The sequence below is a fragment of the Puma concolor genome, chromosome F2 (genome assembly GCF_028749965.1).
Source record: "Puma concolor isolate L17-30 chromosome F2, mPumCon1.1.hap2, whole genome shotgun sequence".
Lineage (NCBI taxonomy): Eukaryota > Metazoa > Chordata > Mammalia > Carnivora > Felidae > Puma > Puma concolor.
In genome coordinates, this window is record NC_141684.1 from 83,332,174 (window position 1) to 83,356,669 (window position 24,496).

Genomic DNA, 24,496 nt, shown 5'->3' on the forward strand with positions numbered 1-24,496 from the left:
ATGTTGTTATGGCACCAGGGATGAGGAGCTAACCGTTATTAAGCACTCCCTGTGGCTATATGGACTGATGCCTTTTATCCCCACACACTTTGCTCTTTCCTCATTTAATAGTTGAAAGGAGGAAGCTTGCCTAGTTCACTCTTACACCAACATTCCAAGTGCATCAGATTTTATCTTAAAACTAGCACATTAAAAAGCATGGGGCGGGGGCAGGGGCGGTGGGGAACATGAGCAAATTTAAAAATGGCCTTGGAGGGGCGCCTGGGTGGCGCAGTCGGTTGAGCGTCCGACTTCAGCCAGGTCACGATCTCGCGGTCCGTGAGTTCGAGCCCCGCGTCAGGCTCTGGGCTGATGGCTCAGAGCCTGGAGCCTGTTTCTGATTCTGTGTCTCCCTCTCTCTCTGCCCCTCCCCCGTTCATGCTCTGTCTCTCTCTGTCCCAAAAATAGATAAACGTTGAAAAAAAAAAAAAAAATTTAAAAATGGCCTTGGAGTGAAGCTATACAAAAACCAGAAGCTATAAAGGAAAATAATCAACACTTCTATCCAGGGGAACAAACAAAAAAAGAGCTGATGTCTGCCTCTATAAAATAAATAGACACTAGAAAATGGTCAGAGGAAACACATGTATGATTAAATATGTAAGGAAAATAAACAGACTGTGTACCCTCACTAATAATGAAATGTGAAAATTAAAATTAGGTATTTTTCACCTCTCAAATTGACAATAAATTTAAAAAACTGATTGTCTCCAGAATTGGAAAAGATTTTGGAGACTAGTCAATCTAATACATTTTTTTAAATTGAAGTTTAAGTTGACATAACAATGTGATATTAGTTTTAGGCATACAGCATAATGATTCAATAATTCTGTGCATTATTCAGTGCTTATCACAATAAGTGTAATTCCCGTATGTCACTATACAGTGTTATTACAGTATTATTGACTGTATTCCCTATGCTATACTTTACTATCCCATGACATACTCTTTTATTTCACATATGAAGAAATTACTTTTATTATGTTAGAATATTCCTTAATGAGCTAGCAATTATTCATGTAAAAGAGAGTTCAGAAAATAAATCCATGACTGTATTAGCTTTGTCCTTGATTAGAGATTTATGAATTATATGCAACATAGTGTTCCCCAGAGTAGGTTACTCTAGAAGTAGTAGTAGAGAAGGTCTAAGAGACTAAACTTGGAAGAGCTTCTCCCTGCTTGTCTTGCTGTTCCAGCTGGACCAGCAGACTTAGGTGCAAGGATGGACGTATTTTTCTCTGTTGAATTTAAAGCTTTACAACAGTTTGGGGTGCTTGGGTTAAGCATCAGTTAGTTAAGCTCAGTCAGTTAAGCATCCGACTTCGGCTCAGGTCGTGATCTCACGGTTCGAGAGTTTGAGCCCTGGGTCAGTCTCTGTGCTGACAGCTCAGAGCCTGGAGCCTGGCCCAGATTCTGTGTCTCCCTCTCTCTCTGCCCCTCCCCCGCTATGCTCTGTCTGTCTCTCTCAAAAGTAAGTAAACATTAAAAAAATAAATATTAAAGCTTTACAATAGTTTGAATGCTCTTTTCTGCATCTATCAGTTCAAAGGCTTTGTTAATTTGGTCAAACGACAAATTGTGAGTCACAAATTCATCAACTTTTACCTTTTTGGACATATATTCACACCAACTTTGGGACACTTTCCACACCCTTCCATCTTCCAAAGGCAGTGCCTTTCCACATGCGGCCTCTTACCAGCTGAAATGGGTGAGTGGCGATTTCTTCACCCAAAGCAGCTACTCCAACTGCTACGCCGATGCCCCAACCTGTGTGGCACGCCTCCAGTGCTGCTCTTGTGACTTCCGGGTTACCAGTACACCCAAAGGCATAGTTCACTCCTCTGCCAGTCATTTCAGTGAACACTTCTTGGATGGGTTTCCCGAAGTCCTGGGGGTCTAGACTCCTTGGCCCTTGTGAATCCCACAAATAACCGCCGATCCAACTCCTCCTAGGCCAAGATGGCACTGTTCATAGCAGCACCATAACCAGTTGAAATGCAATAACTCAGAAGGCAGACGTCATCCAAAGTTGTCGAAGGGTCCATTTTAGTAACAGAGATACCAGCCACAACTGTATTTTCAGAAAACTTGTTGGTTCCCATGTAATGTAAAGTTGTCTTTCCTTTGCAAGTAAATCGGCTAGTAGCACCTGGCATTAATCCTTTTCCTTGAGTAACTCTTGTCTTCTGGCAAAGGTTTGTTTTAGGGTTTAGACAAAATTTGCATTCTCCACACTGTGCAATGTAAGTGGGATAACAGTATCATTGGCCTTCAGCTTCATCACTCCTTCGCCAACACTTTCCACGATTGCAGCACGTTCATGTCCCAAGATCCCTGGAAAACTCCCCTAAGGATCAGCCCCACTCGTAGGCATTGGTGTGGCCAACTGCAGTGGTGATAATCTTAATTTGAACTTCATGAGCCTTTGGGGGTGACACCTCTACGTCTGCTATAGACAGGCTTTTCTGCCTCCCAGGCAACTGCAGTCTTGCACTTGATAACCTGGTTCACCACGTCCTCGGACTCGGGTCAGTGAGGGGCAGGCATCCAGAGTGGGCTGCACGGGGCTGGGGATCTCATTTTATAACTGGAAATTTGTACCTCTTAATCTCCTTCAACTATTTTGCTCATCCTGCCACACCTCTCCCCTTTGGCAACCACTAGTTCTCTGTATTTATGAGTCTGTTTCTGTTTTTTGTTTGTTCATTTATGTTGTTTTTTAGATTCCACGTATATGTAAAAATCATGTAAGTAAAATCTTTGTCTGGCTTACTTCACTTAGCTGTATACCCACTGGGTTCATCTTTGTTGTTGCAAATGGTGAGAATTCATTCTTCATGGCTGAGTGATAACCCATTAAATGCATATATCACATCTCCATTATCCATTCATCTATCAGGGGACACTTGGGTTGCTTCTGTATTTTAGCTATTGTAAATAATGCTGCAATAAACATGAGGGTGCAGATATCGTTTTGAATTAGTGTTTTTGTTTTCTTTGAGTTAATATCCTACAAGTAGAACTACTGGATTGTGTGGTGTTTCTAATTTTAACTTTTTGAGGACCTCCCTACTGTTTTCCATAGTGGAAATTTACATTCCCACCAAATTTACATAGCGGAATTTACATTCCCACCAACATGCAGGAGGGTTCCCTTTTTTCTACATCCTCGCCAACACTTGTTTCTTGTTTTTTTGATACTAGCTATTCTGACTAGCTAGTGAGGTGAGATTTCATTGTGGTTTTGATTTCTGTTTCCCTGTTGATTAGTGATGTTGAACATCTTTTCATGTGTCTGTTGATCATCTGTATGTTTTCTTTGGAAAAATATCTATTCAGCTCTCCTTCCTATTTTTAAAAATGTATTTATTTAAATTCAAGTTAGTTCACATACAGTTGTAGCGGTTTCAGGGGAAGAACCCAGTGATTCATCACTTAAATGTAATACCCAGTGTTCATCCCAACAAATGCCGTCCTTAATGCCCATTGCCCATTTACCCTATCCCCTCACCCACCACCCCTCCAGCAACCCTCAGTTTGTTGTCTGTATTTAGTCTCTTATGGTTTGCCTCCCACTTTGTTTTTCTGTTTTTTACTTCCCTTCCCATATTCTCATGTTTTGTTTTTTTTTAATTCCACATGAGTGAAATCCTATGATATTTGTTTCTCCAACATATTTTGCTCAGCATAATACACTCTAGTTCCATCCACATTGTTGCAAATGGCAAGATTTCATCGCCATTTTGATCCCAAGTAATATTCCATTTTATACATATACCACATCTTTATCCATTCATCAGTCAGTGAACATTTGGGCTTTTTCCATAATTTGTCCATTGTTGATAGTGCTGCTATAAACATTGGGGTGCATGTACCCCTTTGAATCAGCATTTTTGTATCCTTTGGAAAAATACCTAGTAGTGCAATTGCTGAGTCATAGTGTAGTTCTATTTTTAATTTTTTGAGGAATCGCGATATTGTTTTCCAGAGTGGCTGCACCAGTTTGCATTCCCACCAGTAGTGCAAAACAGTTCCCCTTTCTCTACATCCTGCCAAAATCTGTTGTTTCCTGAGTTGTTAATTTTAGCCATTCTGACAGGAGTGGGGTGGAATCTCATTGTGGTTTTAATTTGTATTTCTCTGGTGATGAGTATTGTTGAGCATCTTTTTATGTGTCTGTTAGCCATTTGGGTGTCTTCTTTGGCTGTCTATTCATGCCTTTTGCCCATTTCTGCACTGGATTTTTTTTTTGGGGGGGGGTTGAGTTTGATAAGTTCTTTGTAGATTTTGGGATACTAATCCCTTTATCTAATAGGTCATTTGCAAATATCTTCTCCCATTTCTTGCCTTTTATTTTTGTTGATTGTTTCCTTTGCTTTGCAAAAGCTTTTTATCTTGATGAGGTCCCAATAGTTCATTTTTCCTTTTGTTTCCCTTGCTGCTGGAGATGTGTCTAGTAAGAAGTTGCTGTAGCTGAAGTCAAAAAGGTTGATGCCTGTGTTCTTCTCTAGGATTTTGATGGTTTCCTGTCTCACATTTAGGTCTTTCATCCATTTTGAATTTATTTTTGTGAATGGTGTAAGAAGGTGATCCAAGTTCATTCTTCTGCATGTCACTGCCCAGTTTTCAGCACTGTTTGCTGAAGAGACTGCCTTTTTTCCATTGGGGATTCTTTCCTGCTTTGTCTAAGATTAGTTGGTCATTCGTTTGTGGGCCATTTCTGCATTCTCTGTTCTGTTCCATTGATCTATGTGTCTGTTTTTGTGCTACTACCATATTGTCTTGATGATTACAACTTTGCAATACAGCTTAAAGTCTGGAATTGTAATGCCTCCCACTCTGCTTTTCTTCTTCAACATTACTTGGGCTATTAAGGGTCTTTTCTGGCTCCGTACAAATTTTAGGGTTGTTTGTTCTAGCTCTGTGAAAAATGCTGGTGTTACTTTGATAGGGATTGCACCGAATGTATAGATTGCTTTGAGTAGTATAGACATTTTAACAATATTTCTTCTTCCAATCTATGAGCATGGAATGCTTTTCCATTTCTTTGTGTCTTCTTAAGCTTTTTTTCATAAGCTTTCTATAGTTTTCAGCATACAGCTCTTTTACCTCTTTGGTTAGGTTTATTCCTAGGTATCTTACAGTTCTTTGGTGCAATTGTAAATGGGATCGATTCTTTCTGCTGCTTCATTATTGGTGTGTATTGGTGTGTAGAAATGCAACCACCACCATGGATTTCTATACATTGATTTTATATCCTGTGACTTGCTGAATCATGGATGAGTTCTAGTAGTTTTTTGGTGGAGTCTTTCGGGTTTTCCACATAGAGTATCATGTCATCTGCAAAGAATGAAAGTTTGACTTCTTTGTCAAGAATGAAAGTTTGTCTTTGTGTGCTTTGTCTGCTTTGTATGTCTGCTTTGTATGCTTTGTATGTCTTTATCTTTGACATTCTTTGTCAAAGAATGAAAGTTTGCCAATTTGTATGCTTTTTTATTTCTTTTTGTTGTCCGATTGCTGAGGCTAGGACATCCAGGACTATGTTGAACAACGGTGGTGAGAGTGGACATCCCTGTTGTGTTTCTGACCTTAGGGGGAGAGTCTCGGTTTTCTGAGCTGTGCTGTCCATTTTTTAATCAGATTATTTGGGTTTTTGGTATTGAGTTATAGGAGTTTTCATTACACTTTTAAAAATGAAAATTTGAAAAATCTTTTTGGAGGGAAATCTAGCAACGTTTTTTTACAATTATTAATGTTCACACAGTAGTTTTATCTGTAGGAATTTATCCAGTGGGCACACATAGCACAAGTGATAAACGTGTAGGGATTTCCATTATAGCATTATCTATAATAGAAAAACTTGGAAAATAATGTAAAAATTGATTATATAGCAGTAGTTAAGCAAAATGGAGTACTATATAGCTGTTAAAAGGAATGGGGTGAATCTCTGTCAGACAGTATATGGAGTCTGATTCCATTCAAGTAAAGAAAGAATATGGGTGCACTTGCAGGCAAAACATCCAAAACAGTGGAATGGTTGCCTCACTGGAATAAGAACTGAGAGGACTGAGGGAGAGAAGATGTTTTGTTTTAGACTTATGCCTGTTTTTATACTTCTGTATATAGATACATATTTTTTTATATGAACACATAATACTTTTATAATAAAACTGTTAAATATTTTATTCATCATTAAGTTACACTTCTCTGTGTTTTAGATGTCTTCCATTCCTTGCTGGCAGTTCATTGGCTGGATCAGCCATATGGTGGCCTTACTGGACAAAGAGGAAGCTGTTGCTGTCCAGCGCACTGTGGAAGAAATTGCTGATAACTATCCACAGGCGATTATCTACCCATTTATAATAAGTAGTGAAAGCTATTCCTTCAAAGATACTTCTGCTGGTCATAAGAATAAGGAGTTTGTGGCAAGGTGGGTTGGTTAAATATGATAGGTTATTTTAAAAAGTGTATGGTAGGGGCGCCTGGGTGGCGCAGTCGGTTAAGCGTCCGACTTCAGCCAGGTCACGATCTCGCGGTCCGTGAGTTCGAGCCCCGCGTCAGGCTCTGGGCTGATGGCTCAGAGCCTGGAGCCTGTTTCCGATTCTGTGTCTCCCTCTCTCTCTGCCCCTCCCCCGTTCATGCTCTGTCTCTCTCTGTCCCCAAAATAAATAAACGTTGAAAAAAAAAATTTAAAAAAAAAAAAAAAGTGTATGGTAAAAGCAAACACGTGGGGGCCTTCTAGCTGGCTCAGTCAGGGGAGCATGTGACTCTTGATCTTGGGTGTACAGCTTATGTAAAAAAAAAAAAAAAAAAAAGCGAACACATGGAAGCTTATGTTTGTCTTCAAATTAATTAGAGCCATCCTTGGAGAATAGAAAATCTTAGACATCTGTTTGTTGAATGTGCCTACTCCTGGTATGTTGTTACAGAATTTCTTTCGTTTTTTTTAAATTTTCTTCTTTTTTTAATTTTTTTTTCCAATATTTATTTATTTTTGAGAGACAGAGACAGAGCATGAGTGGGGAGGGGCAGAGAGAGAGGGAGACACAGAATCCAAAGCAGGCTCCAGGCTCTGAGCTGTGAACACAGAGCCCGATGAGGGGCTCGAACCCACAAACTGTGGGATCATGACCTGAGCCGAAGTCAGACACTTAACCGACTGAACCACCCAGGCGCCCCAAATTTTATTTATTTCTTTTGAGAGACAGCGTGCTTGAGTCAGGGGTAGAGGTGGTGGGATGGCAGAGAGAGGGAGAGAGAGAATCCCAAGCAGGCTCCACGTTGTCAAAGTAGAGCCCAATGTGGGGTTAAACTCATGAACCCATGGGATCATGACCTGAGCCAAAATCAAGAGTCAGAAGCTTAACCAACTGAGCCACTCAGGCGTCCCTCTTTCCTTTTTTAATTTTTAAGTGCACTCTATGCCCAGTATGGGGCTCAAATTTACAATGCACAGTCGCATGCTCTACTGACTGAGTCAGCCAGGTACCCCCAAATTCCTTTCTTTTAATGTTTATTTATTTTTGAGAGAGAGGGAGACAGAGCGCCAGTGGGGTAGGACAGAGAGAGTGGGAGACACAGAATCTGAAGTAGGCTTCAGGCTCTGAGCTGTCTGCACTGAGCCTGACACAGGGCTTGAACCCACGAACTGTGAGATCATGACCTGAGCCAAAGTCGGACACCTAACCAACTGAGCCACCCAGGTGCCCCTTTCCTTTTTTAAAATAAATTTCATCTTTGGGGTACCTTAGCTGGCTCAGTCAGTTAAGCATCCGACTCTTGATTTCAGCTCGGGTCTGATCTCACGTTTCATGAGTTCAAGCCCTGCATTGGGCTCTGCACCAATAATTCAGAGCCTGTTTGGGACTCTGTCTCTCTCTCTCTACCCCTCCTGTGCATGTACATACACTGTCTCTCAAAATAAATAAACTTAAAAAAATAAAATATGCTTCATCTTAGAATTTTATTCATGAGACATTCTGTCCTTGTAATAGTTGACAGTAATTTGTTGGTTGAGACTAGATGAGATACTTTTTGAAATCAGTTATTGAAATTATTCTTTAATTCGAAGATTCAGTAGACTGCCTGAAGTGTCATCCTTTTCATTTTTCCATTTGATTTATAAGTGGAGACTGTTGATATAACTAGCAATAGTGGATTACTTTTACAGGGAAACTTGGAAAAGGAATGGTGTTCTAGTTGACATTCTCTGTTACGAGCTTTTTTTTTTGTCATGACCTCATTTGTTTCATTATTTAGAGTGTTTGTTTCTGAGAAGACAAGAGTAAGATACAGCTTTTGTCATGATTTGTGGGTGGGTTGGCTGTGCATATCCCATTTGCCACTGCTGGTGCCCTGCCTACCACCCCCCTACCTGTCTCTCAACACAGTCTACTGCAACATAATTCATTTTTTTTGAAAGAAAGAAAAGAGAAAGGTTTGAAAGTGCGTTGAGAATGTGGCCTTTTCTTTTATAATATAACTTCAGAAACTATATGTATCAGATTATGTGCATCAAAATGTCAGCATCATTGGCAAGGGTATTTGCTTTTACCTTATCTAAGAACCTCATTTCTTGGCACAAAAACAGACACTCAGATCAATGGGACAGAATAGAGAACCCAGAAATGGACCCACAAACATATGTCCAGCTAATGTTTGACAAAGCAGAAAAGAATATCCAATGGAATAAAGACAGTCTCTTCAGCAAGTGGTGCTGGGAAAACTGGACAGCGACATGCAGAAGAATGAACCTGGACCACTTTCTTACACCATACACAAAAGTAAACTCAAAATGGATGAAACACATCAATGTAAGACAGGAAGCCATCAAAATCCTCAAGGAGAAAGCAGGCTAAAACCTCTTTGATCTTGGCCGCAGCAACATCTTACTCAATACATCTCCAGAGGCAAGGGAAACAAAAGCAAAAATGAACTACTGGGACCTCGTCAACAAAAAAAGCTTCTGCTCAGTGAAGGAAACAATCAGCAAAACTAAAAGGCAGCCGACAGAATGGGAGAAGATATTTGAGAATGATGTATCAGATAAAGGGTTAGTATCCAAAATCTATAAAGAACTTTTCAGACTCAACACTCAAAAAACAAATAATCCAGTGCAGAAATGGGCAAAAGACGTGAATAGACACTTCTTCAAAGAAAACATCCAGATGGCCAACCGACACATGAAAAAATGCTCAACATCACTCATCATCAGGGAAATACACACCAAAACCACAATGAGATACCACCTCACACCTGTCAGAATGGCTAACATGAACAACTCAGGCAACAACAGATGCTGGCGAGGAAGATGCAGAGAAAGAGGATCTCTTTTCCTTTGTTGGTGGGAATGCAAATTGGTGCAGCCAACTCTGGAAAACAGTATGTTGGTTCCTCAAAAAATTAAAAATAGAACTACCCTATGACCCAGCAATTGCACTACTAGATATTTATCCAAGGGATACAGGTGTGCTGTTTCAAGGGGCAGATACACCCCCATGTTTATAGAAGCTCTGTCAACAATAGCCAAAACATGGAAAGAGCCCAGATGTCCATCGATGGATGAATGGATAAAGAAGATGTGGTGTATATATACAATGGAGTATTACTCGGCAATCAAAATGAATGAAATCTTGCCATTTGCAACTACATGGATGGAATTAGTGGGTATTATGCTAAGCGAAATTACTCAGCAAAAGACATATCACATGACTTCACTCACATGAGGACTTTAAGATGCAAAACAGATGAACATAAGGCAAGGGAAGCAAAACTAATATAAAAACAGGGAGGGGGACAAAACATTAGAGACCCTTAAATATGGAGAACAAACAGAGGGTTACTGGAGGGGTTGTGGGAGGGTGGATAGGCTAAATGGGTAAGGGGCATTAAGAAATCTACTCCTGAAATCATTGTTGGCACTATATGCTAACTAATTTGGATGTAAATTTAAAAAAAGAAAATTAAAAAAAAAAGAAAAAGAACCTCACTTCTTGATAGAATACATACTTTGTTCTTCATCTAATATTGAACAGAATTTTAAAATTGCTCCTTCCCTAGACTATTTGTGTGTGTGTGTGTGTGTGTGTGTGTGTGTGTGTGTGTGTGTGTAGTTTTATATATAAATATAAGTAATTGTCATATACAAAAACCATAGGCTTTGATCTTTGGAAGATGTTTGATTATCTAAACTTGGTAATTGTTTTATAGGATTAAAATTAAGTTGGATCAAGGAGGAGTGACTCAAGATTTTATTAGTGCCCTAGAGCAGCTCTCTAATCCTGAAATGCTCTTTAAGGTAATGTAATAGCTTCCAGTTCATAAAACATAGAATTTGGATAAAATCTACTTGTAGTCAACTTGATTTTTCCCTTTTTTTTTTTTTTTTTTTTTTTTTTTTCCTGCACAGGACTGGACTGATGATATCAAGGTTGAACTAGCAAAAACCCCTGTTAATAAAAAACACATTGAAAAGATGTATGAAAGAATGTATGCAGCCTTGGGAGACCCAGAGGTTCCAGGCCTTGGAGCTTTCAGAAAGAGGTTCATTCAGGTATGGGTAGTCTGCTTTTATGATAATGGAACCATTGTGAAGATTAGTTTGTACATTTTCTGGCTTGTTAATAATTCTGGTTTTAAAATGTCTGTTGAGTTTGTAACCTTTTCTTTAGATCTGATACTTTCTGTGAGATAGTGATACATGTATTTATGTGAGATGGTGGCAGGTGAGGCAATAGAAAAACCATGGAGTTTTTATTCCATTATTTTCTTCATGCTCAGATTTTTAGATTTGAAGGTTGTGTGTAGTTTAGTAATTATAATTTTCATAATGATGTGTATGTTGGATCAAGAAAATATTTGCATTTTATAGTTGATAACCATTTTGAGCACTTAATATCTGTCCAAGGCATACTCCTGAGTGCTACAGGACATACAAAGAGAAGACAGACCCAGTTCCTGAATTCAAAGGGATTGGCTGACAAATACAGTATATAAAGAACTGTGGCTTGAGGACAAGTGTGGATACATGAGAGCTGTTTCTAAAGTTGCCCTTTAGTTCAGGAAAAGCTCCTGGGAGCCAGTGGAGATCAAAATGAAACTTGAAATGTCCAGATTTCATACTGCCATGCCTTGTGTTTGTTGTTCCCTCTAAGTGGGTTTACCTTCTCTCCCTTGTCCATCTCGAGAACTCACTTTTGAGACTTGACGTATGCATCATTTCTTCTGTAGAGCCTTCCCTGAACCTCCTTCCCGGACAACAATTAGATATTCCTTCTCTGTTGTGTAACACACCTTATGTACACCTTTGTTAGCATTAATCACACTGATTTTTGTTGTAACTTTGGTCAAATTACCTTTGTTTAGTAAACTTTAAAAGCATGTGGAGAAGTCCTGGGACTCATACTGCCAGAGTTCTCAGTTTCAGTCTCTAGTGCAAAGGAGAATCTTTTTATTCATTCATTCATTCATTCATTCATTCATTTATTTAGGACATTTTTTTAAAAGTTTATTTTGAGAGAGAGACAGCATTAGTGGGTAAGGGACAGAGAGAGAGAGAGAGAGAGAGAGAGAGAGAGAATATCATAAGCAGGCTCCGCACTGTCAGCATATAGCCCAATGAGGGACTCGAACCCATGAAACTGCAAGATCACGACCTGAGCTGAAACCAAGAGCCAGATGTTTAACCAACTGAGGCACCCCTAGTGTTTTTTTAAGTAACCGCTTTATTAAGATATAATTCACACACCCTATAATCCATCTATTTAAAGTGTATAATACTGAAGGGGCGCCTGGGTGGTTCGGTCGGTTAAGCATCTGACTTCAACTCCGGTCATGATCTCATGGTTTGTGAGTTCGAGCCCCCCATCAGGCTCCACGCTGACGTTGTGGAGATTGCCTGAGATTCTCTCTTTCTCCCTCTCTCTCTCTGCCCCTCCCCAACTCTCATGCACGCTCTGTCTCTCAAAATAAATAAATAAACTTTAAAAAGCAAAAGGGTACAATACTGTAGTTTTGTTATACTCAGAATTGTGTAAATATCACCACATTTTTGAACATTTTCATCACCCCAAAAAGAAAGCCCATACCTGTTAGCAGGTGCTCCCAATCCCCCACCCCCACCCGCTGCTTCCACTCCCAGGCAACCACCGAAGTGCCTTCTGTTTCTGTGCATTGCCTCTTTTGGACATTTTGTATAAATGGAATCTTACAGTATGTGACTGGCTTCCTTCAGTCAGCATAATGTTTTCAGAGTTCATCCATGCTACAGCATGTGTCAGGACTTCATTCCTTTTTATTGCTGTATGCTATTCCACTGTTAGGGCCTGCCACATTTTCTTTATCCTTTTGTCAGCTGATGCACATTTGGAGTATTTCCACCTCTTAGCTGTTATAAATACTGCTGCCGTGAGTATCTGTGTATGGGTTCTTCTGGGGAGATCCTCAGGAGTAGGAAACCATATTTAATTCTTTCTTTAATTTATGCCTCCTGATTTAGACTTGTGGACAGGGATTTTTCTTTCCGCCTACTAAATACTGCCTGACATGAAACTGGCATCTTGAATTAGATGAATAATTAATATAGTTTTGGTAAGTAGAGATAGATTTTGGTGGGTACTTCCTACTTAGGGTAGTTTTAGTTAATGGTATGAATGTGGGAACGTACAGGACTATCTGTTGCCTGAATGTGACCAGGGATGTATCCTGAAAGTGAAGGTAAAACCCTAACTTCTCTATATTCCATATTATGACATATATTAGGCTCCACATTGTATGAAGTCTGTCTCACAGTACTGAATATGCAAGAGCCTCATAACAGAAAGTATACATACTTTACTTAAAATCAGTGAAGTTTTACTTAAATTAAAAAAGTTTTACTTAAAATTAATGAAGTTTATAGAATTGTAGAATCCTAGATTTGGAAAAGTATTTGTGTTGGTTTTGTCTTAAACCAGTAGTCTGCATGCATTTTCTGTAAAGGTCCAGATTTTCCACTTTCAGGCCATTCCAGACTCATGTTCCAAGCACTCAGATCTGCCACCCTAGTACAAAAGCAGCCCTAGACGGTGTGTAAGTGAATGGATATCGTTGACAGGATCCCAATAAAATTTTGTTTACGAAAACAGGCAGTGGGCTTTGACTTGCAGACTGTAGTTTTTCATGCCTTGTTCTACACAGAGAAGCTAGATCTGAAAAACAGAGACTCGCCCAGTGTCAAATGGAGAGAGTGGCAGAATGGCAACTGACACCAGGTCGCCCAGCGTAGTGGAACCAGTCCATCACCTGGGAGAAGACTTCGTTTCAGCAGTACCGTTCTTCTGCAGCCTTCCCCCATCTGCCCTGCTCTCAGGGTGCTGTGACGCCTGCCCTCACCCCCGTTTGCTGCCTGTCTGTCTCCTCAGTGTGAGAATGTCTGACCTTGTTTATCACCTGTGTCCCCAGTGAAGACTGTGTGTTGTCCCTTGAATTCATGGCCACTTTTCCCTGCGTGCTGGGAAGGCTTTACCCTGGAAGTCTGTTAGGGTGGACCACTTCTTCCCAGCTGCTGCTGAGCACAGCCTCTGCCAACTCTAACCGAGGGAGCGTGTCATAGCGGCAGAAACGAACCTCGATCATTCCTACCAGGCATGATACTTGTTTTGAGGTTGATTTCTAGTACCTTGGAAAACCAGTCTAGAACTTTATGCTTCATACCAAATCAGCATACTATTTGCATTAATTGATTAAAATAATGATCTGTCAAAACAGAATTTCACTTCAGAGGGCATTATGCCATTCACATATGTTGCTGGTACCGATTATGTTTGGGAAATACATAATCTTTCCATGTATTCTAAGAATTGCAGATTGTTTCTATACTTTTAATCTATTTACAGATTAAAGAATAAGTTTGTTTTATAGATGTCAATTTTACTATAATGGATTGTCTTAAAATAGAGCAAATATTTCATTTATACCAGATTTGTGTTTTGGGGTGAGTTTGAAATTTTGTAAAAAATTTCTAATTAAAGACGAGTAGGTAAATCTTGATGACTATTATTAAGTCACTATTAATGATTCTCTTGAGTTTTGGTTTTGTTTTTTTTATTTTATATCAAAAATATAGAGACTATACAATTAGAGACTAATACAAAGAAATATTTGTTAGGTTCCAAGATAAAGGACTTACAATTATTGCTTTTAGAAATATAAATTATCTAAATGTTTGTACTGGTTTATGATCCAGAATAATGGCTTGAAAAACCCTTATTAAGGAAAGGAGTATTTTTATATTTTGTTCTTCAGCTGTGATGAAGAATCATGGGCTTTTCATTTTGATTGAATTACTCTAGTTAGTACCTCATTCCTTCATTTTTAAAAATATTTATTTTTGAGAGAGACAGAGACAGAGTGTGGGTGGGGGAGGGACAGTGGGAGAGGGAGACAGAATTGGAAGCAGGCTCCAGGCTCTGAGCTGTCAGCACATAGCCTGATGCGGGGCTCAAACTCATGAGCTGTGAGATCATGATCTGAGCTGAAGTCTGGTGCTTAACCACCTGAGCCACCCAGGCACCTCAGTACCTCATTCCTAAGTATTCTTCTTGTCATAACGATGTAGACCAGTAACTAGATAATGAACACAAAGAGGTTGAAAGGTTTTTAAGCCCTTATTAGAATTTATGATTAGAATTTATGACTGTAAGTCCCCACTGACGCCTTTCTGTCTTTTCAAAGGAACACAAAGAAACAAACAAAAGACAGGCTTCTCATGTTTAGAGTATTGAAACATTCAAGGAAAGCAAAACTATAAACCTTAAAAACAGAAAAAAAGCCTAAATAATTGGATACTTGTTATAAACATAAGCCTAGAACCTTCCTCAAAGTTTAAACTAAACATTAATATTTAAGGTAAATTATTATTAATTTCAGGCTTTTGGAAAAGAATTTGATAAATACTTTGGAAAAGGAGGTTCTAAGCTACCTGGAATGAAACTCCGTGACTTCACCGACATTACCAACTCACTACTATCTAAAATGTGCAGAGACTCAAAGCCACCTGGGAATCTGAAAGAATGTTCACCCTGGATGAGTGATTTCAAAGTAGAATTCTTGAGAAATGAGCTGGAGATTCCTGGTGAGTTAACCCTTAGGGTGACAAAACTGGACTCTAAGGAGAATAGTAGGGTAGCAAGGACTTTTGATTTCTAAAATAGTAATATTGGGATCTTGATAGTTACCTTGTTTTTTTAAAGAATTTAATAAATTTATTAAGAATTTAAAATTTTGCCATACTTTTTTGTCATTAGGAGAATCTATAATTACTTTGAATTAGGAGTCTACTCCATTAATTAGGAAGCTAACTTCCATTAGTCAAATTGAAAAATAATAGCATTATTTTTAAAAAGTCAGATTTTTTTAAATGACAACTTTCAGTAAAAAATTTTATTGTATAACTTTTTAAAATTAGATCAACAGGTATGTGTTAAAATACAGGGTTCTGTAACAAACTGTACCTAAAGAAAGCTTCTATGGTTTGTCTTAGGTCAGTATGATGGCAAAGGAAAGCCAGTGCCAGAATACCATGCACGAATCACCGGGTTTGATGAGCGGGTAGGTACCGGTGTGTGGATTGCAAGTGTGGTATTTAGTTCTTCAGGTATGAGAATGATGTATTTGTCTTTACCAAACAAAGACAGTTTCCCACCTTGGTTTCAAACGCAGTTTTCTGATCCTATTATTGATCCTATTATTTGCTGAATTTCTTTTTTTTTTTCAATATATGAAATTTATTGTCAAATTGGTTTCCATACAACACCCAGTGCTCATCCCAAAAGGTGCCCTCCTCAATACCCATCACCCATCCTCCCCTCCCTCCCACCCCCCATCAACCCTCAGTTTGTTCTGTTTTTAAGAGTCTCTTATGCTTTGGCTCTCTCCCACTCTAACCTCTTTTTTTTTTTCCTTCCCCTCCCCCATGGGTTTCTGTTAAGTTTCTCAGGATCCACATAAGAGTGAAAACATATGGTATCTGTCTTTCTCTGTATGATTTATTTCACTTAGCATAACACTCTCCAGTTCCATCCATGTTGCTACAAAGGGCCATATTTCATTCTTTATTATTGCCATGTAGTACTCCATTGTGTATATAAACCACAATTTCTTTATCCATTCATCAGTTGATGGACATTTAGGCTCTTTCCATAATTTGGCTATCGCTCAAAGTGCTGCTATAAACATTGGGGTACAAGTGCCCCTATGCATCAGTACTCCTGTATCCCTTGGGTAAATTCCTAGCAGTGCTACTGCTGGGTCATAGGGTACGTCTATTTTTAATTTTTTGAGGAACCTCCACACTGTTTTCCAGAGTGGCTGCACCAATTTGCATTCCCACCAACAATGCAAGAGGGTTCCCGTTTCTCCACATCCTCTCCAGCACCTATAGTCTCCTGATTTGTTCATTTTGGCCACTCTGACTGGCGCCAGCACCATTTGTTGAAGAGACTTTTTTCCATTGGATGTTCTTTCCTGCTTTGTCAAAGATTAGTTGGACATACGTTTGTGGGTCTAGTTCTGGGGTTTCTATTCTATTCCATTGGTCTGTGTGTCTGTTTTTGTGCCAATATCATGCTGTCTTGATGATTACAGCTTTGTAGTAGAGGCTAAAGTCTGGGATTGTGATGCCTCCCGCTTTGGTCTTCTCAAAATTACTTTGGCTATTCGGGGCCTTTTGTGGTTCCATATGAATTTTAGGATTGCTTGTTCTAGTCTCGAGAAGAATGCTGGTGCAATTTTGATTGTGATTGCATTGGATATGTAGCTTTGGGTAGTATTGACATTTTGACAATATTTATTCTTCCAATCCATGAGCATGGTATGTTTTTCCATTTCTTTGTATCTTCTTCAATTTCCTTCATAAGCTTTCTATAGTTTTCAGCATACAGATCTTGTACATCTTTGGTTAGATTTATCCCTAGGTATTTTATGCTTCTTGGTGCAATGCAATTGTGAATGGGATCAGTTTCTTTACTTGTCTTTCTGTTGCTTCATTATTAGTGTATAAGAATGCAACTGATTTCTTCACATTGATTTTGTATCCTGCGACTTTGCTGAATTCATGTATCAGTTCTAGCAGACTTTTGGTGGAGTCTGTTGGATTTTCCATGTATAATATCATATCATCTGCAAAAAGTGAAAGCTTAACTTTATCTTTGCCAATTTTGATGCCTTTGATTTCCTTTGTTGTCTGATTGCTGATGCTAGAACTTGCAGCACTATGTTAAACAACAGTGGTGAGAGTGGACATCCCTGTTGTGTTCCTGGTCTCAGGGAAAAAGCTCTCAGTTTTTCCCCATTGAGGATGATATTAACTGTGGGCTTTTCATAAATGACTTTTATGATGTTTAAGTATGTTCCTTCTATCCCGACTTCCTCGAGGGTTTTTATTAAGAAAGGATGCTGAATTTTGTCAGATGCTTTTTCTGCATTGATTGACGTGATCATATAGTTCTTATCTCTTCTTTTATTAATGTGATGTATCACATTGATTGATTTGCAAATGTTGAACCAGCCCTGCAGCCCAGGAATGAATCCCACTTGATCATGGTGAATAATTCTTTTTATATGCTGTTGAATTCTATTTGCTAGTATCTTATTGAGAATTTTTGCATCCATATTCATCAGAGATATTGGCCTGTAGTTCTCTTTTTTTTGCTGGGTCTCTGTCTGGTTTAGGAATCAGAGTAATACTGGCTTCATAGAATGAGTCTGGAAGTTTTCCTTCCCCTTCTATTTCTTGGAATAGCTTGAGAAGGATAGGTATTATCTCTGCTTTAAACGTCTGGTAGAACTCCCCTGGGAAGCCATCTGGTCCTGGACTCTTATTTGTTGGGAGATTTTTGATGACTGATTCAATTTCTTCTCTGGTTATGGATCTGTTCAAGCTTTCTATTTCCTCCTGTTTGAGTTTTGGAAGTGTGTGGGTGTTTAGGAATTTGTCCATTTCTTCCAGGTTGTCCAGTTTGTTGGCATATAATTTTTCATAGTATTCCCTGATAATTGCTTGTATGTCTGAGGGATTGGTTGTAATAATTCCATTTTCATTCATGATTTTATCTATTTGGGTCATCTCCCTTTTCTTTTTGAGAAGCCTGGCTAGAGGTTTATCAATTTTGTTCATTTTTTCAAAAAACCAACTCTTGGTTTCGTTGATCTACTCTACAGTTTTTTTAGATTCTATATTGCTTATTTCTGCTCTGATCTTTATTATTTCTCTTCTGCTGGGTTTAGGCTGCCTTTGCTGTTCTGCTTCTATTTCCTTTAGGTGTGCTGTTAGATTTTGTATTTGGGATTTTTCTTGTTTCTTGAGATAGGCCTGGATTGCAATGTATTTTCCTCTCAGGACTGCCTTCGCTGCGTCCCAAAGCGTTTGGATTGTTGTATTTTCATTTTCATTTGTTTGCATATATTTTTTAATTCCTTCTCTAATCGCCTGGTTGACCCACTCATTCTTTAGTAGGGTGTTCTTTAACCTCCATGCTTTTGGAGGTTTTCCAGACCTTTTCCTCTGGTTGATTTCAAGCTTCATAGCATTGTGGTCTGAAAGTATGCATGGTATTATCTCAGTTCTTGTATACTTATGAAGGGCTGTTTTGTGACCCAGTATGTGATCTATCTTGGAGAGTGTTCCATGTGCACTCGAGAAGAAAGTATATTCTGTTGTTTTGGGATGCAGAGTTCTAAATATATCTGTCAAGTCCATCTGATCCAATGTATCATTCAGGGCCCTTGTTTCTTTATTGACCGTGTGTCCAGATGATTTATCCATTTCTGTAAGTGGAGTGTTAAAGTCCCCTGCAATTACCACATCCTTATCAATAAGGTTGCTTATGTTTGTGAGTAACTGGTTTATATATTTGGGGGCTCCCGTATTCGGCGCCTAGACATTTATAATTGTTAGCTCTTCCTGATGGATAGACGCTGTAATTATTATATAATGCCCTTCTTCATCTCTTGTTACAGCCTTTATTTTTTTTTTTTCAACATTTATTTATTTTTGGGACAGAGAGAGACACAGCATGAACGGGGGAGGGGCAGAGAGAGAGGGAGACACAGAATCGGAAACAGGCTCCAGGCTCTGAGCCATCAGCCCAGAGCCTGACGCAGGGCTCGAACCCACGGACCGCGAGATCATGACCTGGCTGAAGTCGGACGCTTAACCGACTGCGCCACCCAGGCGCCCCTCTTGTTACAGCCTTTAATTTAAAGTCTAGTTTGTCTGATATAAGTATGGCTACTCCAGCTTTCTTTTGACTTCCAGTGGCATGATAAATAGTTCTCCATCCCCTCACTCTCAATCTGAAGGTGTCCTTAGGTCTAAAATGAGTCTCTTGTAGACAGCAAATAGATGCGTCTTGTTTTTTTTATCCATTCTGATACCCTGTGTCTTTTGGTTGGCGCATTTAGTCCATTTACATTCAGTGTTACTATAGAAAGATATGGGTTTAGAGTCATTGTGATGTTGGTAGGTTTCATGCTTGTAGCAATGTCTCTGGTACTTTGTCTCACAGGATCCCCCTTAGGATCTCTTGTAGGGCTGGTTTAGTGGTGACGAATTCCTTCAGTTTTTGTTTGTTTGGGAAGACCTTTATCTCTCCTTCTATTCTAAATGACAGACTTGCCGGATAGAGGATTCTCGGCTGCATATTTTTTCTGTTCATCACATTGAAGATTTCCTGCCATTCCTTTCTGGCCTGCCAAGTTTCAGTAGAGAGATCCGTCATGAGTCTTATCGGTCTCCCTTTATATGTTAGAGCACGTTTATCCCTAGCTGCTTTCAGAATTTTCTCTTTATCCTTGTATTTTGCCAGTTTCACGATGATATGTCGTGCAGAAGATCGATTCAAATTACGTCTGAAGGGAGTTCTCTGTGCCTCTTGGATTTCAATGCCTGTTTTTTCCTATTATTTCTTCAAGTACACCTTCAGCACCTTTCCCTCTCTCTTCCTCCTCTGGGATACCAATTATGCATAGATTATTTCTCTTTAGTGCATCACTTAGTTCTCTAATTTTCCCTTAATTCCCCTGGATTTTTTTTAATCTCTTTTTCTCAGCTTCTTCTTTTTCCGTAATTTTATCTTCTAGTTCCCCTATTCTCTCCTTTGCCTCTTCAGTCTGAGCCGTGGTGGTCTCCATTTTATTTTGCAGCTCATTTATAGCATTTTTTAGCTCCTCCTGGCTGTTCCTTAGTCCCTTGATCTCCGTAGCAATAGATTCTGTGCTGTCCTTTATACTGTTTTCAAGCCCAGCGATTAATTTTATGACTATTATTCTAAATTCACTTTCTGTTATATTGTTTAAATCCTTTTTGATCAGTTCATTAGCTGTCGTTATTTACTGGAGATTCTTTTGAGGGGAATTCTTCCGTTTCCTCATTTTGGATAGTCCCTGGAGTGGTGCGGGACTGTGGGGCACTTCCCCTGTGCTGTCTTGAATACCTTGCGTTGGTGGGCGGGGCCATAGTCAGACCTGATGTCTGCCCCCAGCCCACCACTGGGGCCACAGTCAGACTGGTGTGTACCTTCTCTTCCCCTCTCCTAGGGGCGGGATTCACTATTGGGTGGCGTGGCCCGTCTGGGCTACTTGCACACTGCCAGGCTTGTGGTGCTGGGGATCTGGTGTATTGGCTGGGGTGGATCGGCAAGGTGCACAGGGGCGGGAGGGGGAGGCTCAGCTCACTTTTCCTTCGGAGATCTGTTTTGGGAGGGGCCCTGCGGCACCGGGAGGGAGTCAGACCCTCCGGAGGGATGGATCCGCAGAAGCACAGCGTTGGGCGTTTGTGCGGTGCAAGCAAGTTCCCTGGCAGGAACCGGTTCCCTTTGGGATTTTGGCTGGGGGATGGGTGAGGGAGATGGTGCTGGCGAGCGCCTTTGTTCCCCGCCAAGCTGAGCTCCGTCGTCCGGGGCTCAACAACTCTCCCTCCCGTTGTCCTCCAGCCCTCCCGTTCTCCGAGCAGAGCTGTTAGCTTATAACCTTCCAGATGTTAAGTCCTGCTTGCTGTCAGAACACTCTCCATCCGGCCCTTCCACTTTTGCCAGCCAGACTCGGGGTCTCTGCTCGGCCGGCAGGCCGCCCCTCCGCCCTGGCTCCCTCCCGCCAGTCCGTGGAGCACGCACCGCCTCACCGCCCTTCCTACCCTCTTCCGTGGGCCTCTCGTCTGCGCTTGGCTCTGGAGGCTCCGTTCTGCTAATCCTCTGGCGGTTTTCTGGCTTATTTAGGCAGATGTGGGTGGAATCTAAGTGATCAGCAGGACATGGTGAGCCCAGCATCCTCCTACACTGCCATATTCTCTCCTGCCTTCCCAACAGTCTACTGAATTTCTTAATATAATGTTTTGGTGTATCAACATCTGTCATATTTAAGAATGTAACAAACTCAAAACGTAAACTGTGTGTATGCATGTGTATGTATGTATCTTCTATAAAATATATGTGGGGTTAGGTTAAGTAATTTTAGGAAGTTAACATGTATATATGTTGCTCATTATTAAGGATATCCACATTTATAAGCAATTAAATGTAGCAAGGAATATGAAGTTCCGGAGGCACAGCAGTAGGGCTTGAACAGGTAACACATCTTTTGCTGGTCCTAGATTCTGTTATTTTTCTGTCGCTTGACTCTGTCTTCAAAGAGAGGTCTCTTTTTGAGGAATGAGTACCAACCAGCCTTACTTTTCCTCTTTTGATAATATGATCGGTTTTTTTGTCAGTTTTTTAGACTGCACCTAAAATATTTTAATAAATCTTAAAGGTAAAAGTAATGGCTTCTATCAGAAAACCGAAGCGCATCATCATCCGAGGCCATGATGAGAAAGAGTACCCCTTCCTTGTCAAGGGGGGTGAAGACCTGCGCCAGGACCAGCGGATTGAGCAGCTCTTCGAGGTCATGAATGTCCTCCTTTCTCAGGATGCTGCCTGTAGCCAGAGAAACATGCAGCTGAAGACCTACCGTGTCATACCCATGACCTCCAGGTGAGACCAGTGCACATGGTCATTCTAGAACAGACTTACATGAACGGAAATTCTGGCACTCAGCCCAATCTCCATTTAAGGTTACAGAGCTGGGCTTGAAAGTCACCTGACAATTCAGTGTTTTATTTAGCGTTCACAAAGAGCTAAACAGAATAATAAGCACTTGTAAACCTCTGCTTTTCAGACTTAATGTGGAGATGGTAAGTGAAGAACTGACATGAAGAAATCTGCTTTTGCTTCTGCAGGACTAGAAAGAACAGTGTGGGTTTGTGTTCATAAACTGTTCATTCTCCTTTTCAGATTAGGACTAATTGAGTGGATTGAAAATACTTTTACCTTGAAGGACCTTCTTTTGAGTCACATGTCACAAGAGGAGAAAGCAGCTTATACAAGGTGACTTAGAGCCCCAATACTCCGTCTTCAGCCCTTCCCTGGGTACTTATGTCCTGCAAGCCTGTTACTCCCCAATCATAATACCTCGGAGTAACGTTGTTTTAGATCACGTTTCCTCTACCTCGTGTTTCCAGTGTCATTTCTGGGCCCTCTTATTTATTTATTTGATTTTTTTTGTTTAATTAATTTTTTGAGAGAGAGATAGAGTGAGAGCAGGGGAGGGGCAGAGAGAGAGAGGGAGAGAGAGAATCCCAAGCAGGCTCTGCTCTGTCAGCACAGAGCCCAGTGCAGGGCTTGAGCTCACAAACTGTGAGATCACGACCTGAACCAAAATCAAGAGTCGGACACTTAACCCACTGAGCCACCCAGGTGCCCCTGGGCACCTTTTCAACTGGGCCTCTGAGCCATACCTTGGCCAGTTGTTTACTCTGCCTCTGGCTGGGTGAATAAACTAAAGGGAGTAGAGGGTTCCAAACAGTAGTTGTGTGCGTTTTACCACAGTGAACCGAAGTATTAGCTTTGCAAACAACAACAAAAAACTCGAAGGAAATAAATAATAAGATTAGCAGCTAACATTTAATTAAAAATTTTCTGCATTCTAGGCAGTATTCTAAGTTCTTAATGTGAATGAAGTCATTTCTTTCTTACAAAAACCTACAAGTTTTTGTTAACACCTCTGTTCAGATAAGGATGTTGAGGCCCAGAGAGGTTATGTAACTAGTCCTAGGCTGCCCAGCATGCAAGTGTGCTAGCTAGAATTATTAGTGAGTAATTCTAGGTTATGATACTGGTAGTTTTTATTTTCTTTATCCTTTCATATTTTCCAAATTGCCTACAATGAACACATGTTTTTTAATCACAAAGGATTGGGTGTTTTTATTTCTGTGAAGAATAAAAAGGACCACATGGAAAGACATTTTGAAGGAGTTGATAAGTTTTGGTGACTAGCTGTATGATGAAGGAAGAGGAAACAGCCATAAATCTGGGCCATTTCTCTTCATTATACCCTTTTCTGTCCTGAAAGTATTTACATAGGAGCAATATTCTCATCAGTCAGAAATGATTTCTGTGCAATTAAGCATATTCTTATTCATACTCTTGCTGTTGTTACATAGGCTTTGTTCACGAACTTTTAATTCCAGTCATTTGAGTCCTTTCCATAGTTGTTTCTGCCTTCCCTGGGAGACAGGGAAACTGATGGACAGTACTTTCCGGGGTCAGGCAGCCCACATCTCACTCCAGTGCCAACTGACAGTGGTCCTAACACATAGTAGGACTCTTGAAAAAGTGACTTGCCTTTCCCTTGGTCCCATGCCTCCATTTCTAAGATGGGATAGTAATGTAAAATACATAAGGTAAACATAGGTATCAATGGAGTTTAAAGTACTCTTCAAATATATACATATATATACATATATGTATATATTTGAAGTATATAAAGTATACTTTAGAAGTATATAAAAGTATATATATAAAGAAGTATATATAAAGAAGTATATAAAATTCCTTCCTGCTACCTTTTTAAAAAAATGTTTTTGATGTTTATTTTTGAAAGAGCACAAGCAAGGGAGGAGCAGAGAGAGGGAGATACAGAGTCTGAAGCAGGCTCCAGGCTCTGAGCTGTCAGCAAGAGCCCAACACAGGGCTCAAACCCACAGACCATGAGATCATGACCTGAGCCGAAGTTGGATGCTTAACTGACTGAGCCACGCAGGCGCGCCTCCCACTGCCTTTGTAAAACAAGGCACTTCCGCCCTCTACTAGTAAAATCGTTGCTATTTTTTTTCTTAATTTATATGTTGCCGTTTCCTGGCCTAAACATCCCATTTGAAACTAGGAGAGAATTTTGATTGAAATGGAGAGCTCTGTTGTGAAATTAACTTAGTAGTAACTCAGAAAAGATTCACCTTAAGTGATTGAAATTCTAAGTAACATATGATATAGTTCTGTCTTCAGATTTCTTTTTAGGAAAACTTAAAGATTTTGACACAACCCCAAAGTGACTGAACGTGCAAAAAACATGTTTCCAACAGCCCAATACTGCGTTTTGCCTGTGAAAC

At 40.0% G+C, this 24,496-nt stretch overlaps 1 protein-coding gene and 1 pseudogene across 2 annotated transcripts in view; one reads left to right on the forward strand and one right to left on the reverse strand.

Moving 5' to 3' along the window:
- The window catches only part of PRKDC (protein kinase, DNA-activated, catalytic subunit), a 209,019-nt gene that overhangs the window by 177,206 nt on the left and 7,317 nt on the right, over positions 1-24,496 (forward strand). For both annotated transcript variants that reach the window (XM_086694932.1, XM_086694933.1), the window contains 7 exons: positions 6,258-6,469; positions 10,249-10,336; positions 10,448-10,591; positions 14,947-15,151; positions 15,560-15,627; positions 21,823-22,043; positions 22,344-22,436. In XM_086694932.1, coding sequence (XP_086551058.1) covers positions 6,258-6,469; positions 10,249-10,336; positions 10,448-10,591; positions 14,947-15,151; positions 15,560-15,627; positions 21,823-22,043; positions 22,344-22,436 — 1,031 coding nt within the window. The remainder of the gene's footprint in view (positions 1-6,257; positions 6,470-10,248; positions 10,337-10,447; positions 10,592-14,946; positions 15,152-15,559; positions 15,628-21,822; positions 22,044-22,343; positions 22,437-24,496) is intronic.
- Positions 1,537-2,878, reverse strand: LOC112859650 (alcohol dehydrogenase class-3 pseudogene; annotated as a pseudogene).